General features: G+C 37.3%; 1 protein-coding gene across 1 annotated transcript in view; it reads right to left on the bottom strand.

Annotated features, from left to right (window-relative positions):
• Nucleotides 1–934: 934 nt before the first annotated feature.
• LOC137619289 (uncharacterized) overlaps nucleotides 935–6,129 on the bottom strand; it is a 6,328-nt gene continuing 1,133 nt past the window's right edge. Inside the window, exons 2-4 of the mRNA XM_068349456.1 lie at nucleotides 2,467–2,571; nucleotides 2,031–2,219; nucleotides 935–1,221 (exon numbers count right to left, since the gene is read on the bottom strand). Coding sequence (XP_068205557.1) covers nucleotides 965–1,221; nucleotides 2,031–2,219; nucleotides 2,467–2,571 — 551 coding nt within the window. The 3' untranslated portion in view covers nucleotides 935–964. The remainder of the gene's footprint in view (nucleotides 1,222–2,030; nucleotides 2,220–2,466; nucleotides 2,572–6,129) is intronic.

Below are 6,129 nucleotides of genomic sequence, written 5' to 3'. Positions count from 1 at the left end.
ATCTCTTCAAAGGAGTTAGTCTCACCAAGGAGGAATCACGGCCTGCCAAAATAAAAAAAGAAAAACACTTTCGAACACTTCTAGCTAACTGAGCTATCGCACTATAATCAAAGATAAATAACAAATTGTTCCTATAATTCACATCACAACAAGCAAAGATAACAAAACTGTACTTACTTAGAATATAAACCAATCACTTCCACGCTGGTAATAAATAATAGTAAAATCGTAATCCAGCACTCACAAACGGAACTGCCTCAAGCTGCAGTCAAAGCAAAAAAGCATTCGCTCCAAAACATTCACCACTGTCGTAACCTAGCTAAAAACATAAACAAACAATCTCATTTAAACCAACAGTCTTTCTCACCACAAACAATCGATACACTAACTAGCTCTCTCTCTCTCTCTCTCTCTCTCTCTCTCTCTCTCTCTCTCTCTCTCTCTCTCTCACAGGATTTGGCAAACAAAAAAAATAAAAATAAAACAAAGATTAATCCTCCACAACAGTGGGTATCCTGGTCTGTACCAGGCGATGGGATGAAACAATGCTTTGACAAGGTTCAGCCCAGCATCAAGGCAGCACACTGTAGTAAAGACAACTCACACATTGGGTATCCCGGTCTGTAACAGGCAATGAGATGAAACAATGCTTTGATAAGGTTCAGCCCAGCATGAAGGCAGCACACTGTAGTAAAAACAACTCACACATTGGGTATCCTGGTCTGTACCAGGCGATGAGATGAAACAATGTTTTGACAAGGTTCAGCCCAGCATCAAGGCAGCACATTGTAGTAAAGACAATTAATGCACTGGGTATCCTAGTCTGTTACAGGCTATGAGATGCGACAATGTTTTGACAAGGTTTTGCTCATCATCTGGACAGCGCACTGTAGTAAAGATAACTCACGCACTTGGTATCCTGGTCTGTAACAGGCAATAAGATAAGAAGATGCTTTGACAAGGCTTAGCCAAGCATTAGCGCAGCACACTCTAGCAAAGACAACTCACAAACTGGGTATCTTGGTCTGTAACAGGCGACGGAATGGGAACTGTAACAGGAGTCATCTTTGACTTTGTAGGTGGGTAGGAGGCCACTAAAGCCAAAGCTCATTTTACCGCAGTCATTTTGAGCCCCACTTGGGTAGCCAGACCACCACTGGCCACTGATGACTGGATCACCGTTCAACCATTCCTGTGACCTGATGCCGACCCAAACGTCCTCTGATGGAAACAAGAATAAGGTTACTTTTGCGTCTCCACGTAATCATTTGATTCTCACTACTAGAACTGATTCCACTACTACTTTTCTTATTGTATCTCAGAGCAGAAGCCCAATAAGAAGATATCAACATATGCACCTGACTTCAAGTTTCTTTGGGAAGGCAGACCTTCTCCTTTCTCATCTACAAGTTAGTTTAATTCTAATTTTTATTAATAGTGAAGTTCATATTCTTAGATAGTAAAAAAGAGAATAAAAGAAAACAAGACATATATATCAACAATCAAAGATATAGTAATCTAGTCTCAGTTACCAAAAAAAAAAAGCACACAAGGAAGAAATATTATTGTGAGTGTCAAAGAGGAAAGGGATGGAAGCTATGCATAAGTTGAAGCAAGTTAATCTAACCTAACTTAACCTAATCTAGGGATTAGTATATTGAATATTTCAAAATTAGTAACATATGAAGGTTCCAATTGATCCATTTTGTAAAAAAATATTGAAATACAATCTTCTTATAAAATCTCTTTCTGGTTATTTTTGATACCACTGAAGTATAAATCTCAGATAATATAATTTTGTTCCGCGTGTACAATAAAAGTGAAAAAATATCTAAAATAAATTACATTAGATTGAATTAGGCCTAGGTAATTAGACAGAGAAAGACATCAACTGAAACTAGGATAAGCCCTGAAAGTGTAGCCTTCACAAGGCATCATACAAACAATGCAAAGAGAGAATCATGACGCGAATGCATCGCGAAGCAAAAAGTAAGATTGAAAATAAGAATGAATCAAGTAGAGCAACTTACGAAAGAGAGCAAAAGCTAAGAAGTGCAACTGCAGCTTGCTGAAGTCTGACGGAACAATCAGTATGGATTCCATGTTAGCGCAAAGTGACTGGGCTTCACACCATGACCTCTTAAACAGATCTAAGTAGATGCATCCAACGTAAGGGATGTTAAGGAAGGGAGGTGTGCACGTATTCCCTTGGATGTCACCTGGGATTGATTGGCTGATTAGAGATTGTTTATGTCAAATGATATATTCAAGAAAGCATTGGATCCTTCTCACTTCTCGTTCTTGGTTCAATCTTTAGATGAACTATCCTCTATGCCTGACAAACATGAGACAAGTTTCACCAATGGTTCAATTTGATTCTAAGCTTATTTGGAAACCATATAACATTTTCAAAAGAGATTAAACACTAATAGATTATTGAAAAAAAAGCATAATAGCCTTACTTACCTATGTCATAAATTTCCACCTTCCCTTTTTCGCAAATCTTAAGGTCGCACTCTATGGCGAAGACTTCTCCAGGACTGTAGGCCTTATTTTCGTCGAGAACACAAGCTGTCAAAACGATAATGAAATTAGAATATTGACATAAATAAGAGTTCAGGTGAAAAATCTGGTGGTTCTTAAAATTAGCAAGTTGAACAGTTCATTATTTGTATAGTTATTAGTAACCCTTACCGGTCCAAACTGGCTGACCCAAATTTTTATTCGTGGCCGAGGTCATTTGCCCAAAGGTAAAGAATTGGGCCGTCTGAGATAATATAGCCCTAGTATGAAAAGAGGAGGTGGAACCAATCAAGTGAAGTAAGAACGTGGCAGTGATAGGGAGGAGGAGTGTGGGGTGTCAGCATATTAGATTGTTGATTAGGTTGAGGAGGGATACGGGTAAGGTAGAACTAAGGAAAAAAGATGCAAGGAATACAAATAAACAGAAAATGTTAATTATAACGGCTTACCCGGCTATACAGTAGAATTAATAAGGTCGAACAAAGAAGAATAGAATAGACGCGTAAGAAACAGTGGAAGGAAGTTTTTACAAAAATCCACATAATCTTGTATTTATTTTAGGTCCTTTCTAGAGTGGTACTTTTAGAAATCTAAAAGTAAAAAAAAAAAAAACATTTTACCGCTAATGAAATGTGAATCTTACATCTATAGATAGATAATTCATTTTACCAATCATGGGTAATACTGAATTTCATTTGAAATAGTTTATACAAAATAATGCAATTCAACAGTGTAGCACTCGAGTCCGCCACAAGATTTCAATTCATAAAAAAGATTCAAACTTTGATGAAGAATCACAAACAGTCTAGTAATTTCTCTGAAACAACAACACCAACAACATATAGAAGTATTAGATCTTAAATGAGTTGAAATGCTTTTACTTGTAAACCAAACGTTTGTCTGAATATACGTGAGTTATGGCGTTTACAAATGCCAAACCCCAGTTTGGTTCACAGGGGTTCTTTATAACCAATTTGTTGTTTACAATCAAATTAGAAAATGAAACCGCGACTAATTTATGCTAACAGCAAAAGAGTAGAAGGTGTTACAAATATCTATCACTTTTACTGAGTTTTGTTTTCCTTTTATACACATCCATTCAAAAGACTTTTTTAAATGTAGGTATAAAAAGAGAATTTCTGATTAATTCATACATGACCTCTTTTGCTCCTTCTAGCACGAGTCTTTTTTGCATGAAAACAGTCTGTGCTTGCTACAGGTGTAAGAAACATCATCTGATTTAATCAATAAAGGGATAGAAATTACTTTTGCTCCTTTTCCTATATTATTCTGAAGTCAAGCTCCATTTGTTTGGATAGCAACAATAACTTGAAGAAGATTGGTATAAAGTCTGTCAGCGAAGGGATGTATGCACTGATATTTGTCGAATTTTCAACTGCAATTTGATACGGGTGGTGAACTCGTGTATTTGCCAAGAATGGCAGTCATTGCCTTATTGTAAACTCTATTACGATATTGAAAATTTTGTTTTATAATGTCATGATATGGATCTATTGGCTCTGAGGGAAGATTACGAAATACACCTCTAAATTTCAGCTTCTATTAATCAATATCAATAGGCCATACTAAAATTAAGCCACCCTCCAGAAGTAAAGTGGATTACTTACAGCCTTACAAATGCCGAAAGGTCATGAAGGTGGATTTTATTCATATATGCTAACCGCCATGTCTCGCCTAAGTTCTCACAGGCTCAACCCCAGATACGAGAAGGGCGTCGAACTAATATGTATACCAGTCTGGGGGGTTTGAATTCATACTAACATATTTGTGTGTATACACAACTGTGATTAGCTCAGCATATTTTACACAACACATAAGGGTTCACTTGCTTCCACTACTGTTATTGAGTGATTGCTAAATGAAAGTATTGCATAGACGCTAAGCGTTTCATACGCCTAAACCAATCAGTCTTGCTATGCTAAGATACTTGAAGTTCTACACTGCTAAGCTTGGATAAAACACCACTGACATCAAACCTTGAAACAAACAGAGAGAGAGAGAGAGAGAGAGAGAGAGAGAGAGAGAGAGAGAGAGAGAGAGAGAGACCAATCATACACACCTACGATCAGCGACCGAATCCCCACTCTAAGCTAGGACCAGGAAGCACCCGGTAATGGTTACTGAGGGCTCAGCAGGTAGCCCTATAGGTTCCCCCAAACCTTACTTAGATCACAAGAACAGTGAGGTTACAGACACTTCTAGAAACTTTTAAGCTTTAGCGGTGTTTGGACTCCCGTCAAACAGATAGCAAGACAGGAACGTTTCCACACGCTACCACAGTTCTTGCACGTAAGAAAAGCCGATAAGGAGCAAGATTAACCTTATACTGGATCAAACCTGTGCGAAATGAACAATTCTACCCACAAATCGACTGTATATTGTAGGTAGATTTCAAGTTGATTTTGCATATTAGTATAGTAAGAATAGATTTTCTCTAATATATAATGTCCAAATACACAGAACTGAGAACAGTTTTTTCATCTTTATGGTATGCTGAATTTAATCTTTATAAAGATATACGTTTATTCTTTGTTTTTATTGTGGGATGCTAATAGCTGCTCTCGATAGCTCATCGATGCCCACCGAGCTTGGACCCGAAAGGGTTAATGACTAGAATACGTAAACCATCCAAAAGACGGGTAATATAAGAGAGGGTTAGGAGAGCAAGTCAGGACCTACCCTGGAAAGGTATGATGGGTCGTATGCGACCCCTACAGCATTTTCAAAACCTGTTTTTTCCCCATAAATCATCAGCTGTCTCGAATATGGAAGTGATCGACCTGCAAGGGGTGACTAGTCTACATGCCATTGTCTGCTTTAGGACTGATTTTCGTCTAACTTCCCTCCTTCCCCGTTTTTTTTACCCCCCCCCCCAGGGGTCGACCTCGACCCTGACATACCTTTATAGGGGTAAGTGATCAAACAGCAAAGTTATTACATAATTATAAATTGTCGAACAATGTTGATACTTGTTTGGTTCTTTATAGTTGGAAAGTGTGGATGGATGGTGTGTCTACCACTTGCATGACATTGGTTTTGGCTTAGATGCCATATATTGCCATGAGGTCCATTTTCCCTCAAATGCTAATTTCTGAATTTTTTTTATTTTTTTGCAAATTTGATTTTATTCTATTTATTTTGAATTTATCTTCAATAATGGCCAGCAGGCAGTATTCCCTCGGCGTGGATGTCATCAACACACTTCTAATGGAGTTAAAAAGAAATGTTGATGATAATATGGAGTTTGCAACCCCATTCTTCATTTCAAGTGGTAGATTGGGCTGTAAGAGTTGTTGCGGTCTGCGGCCATTTTGTTGACATACCCGAAAGGTAAGTTGGCATATCTCTATATTTTCTTGTTCTGTATAGAATTTGTGATATTTTGGTATATTTTAATGCATAAATATCATATTTCATAGGAGATACAATGATTTTCATAAGGAATTTACATTATGAAACTAGGCCGTCAAAAAATGACCTTTAGATTTCGCCCCTGATATAACAGTAAATTACATCTTAGTGCACATTTTATTATGTATTTCTGTTCTAGGATAATATGAGTTTATTCTATAAAAAAATTAGCCT

This window comes from Palaemon carinicauda, chromosome 25 (assembly GCF_036898095.1).
Source record: "Palaemon carinicauda isolate YSFRI2023 chromosome 25, ASM3689809v2, whole genome shotgun sequence".
Taxonomy (NCBI): Eukaryota; Metazoa; Arthropoda; class Malacostraca; order Decapoda; family Palaemonidae; genus Palaemon; species Palaemon carinicauda.
This window is presented reverse-complemented; position numbering and strand designations above follow the sequence as displayed.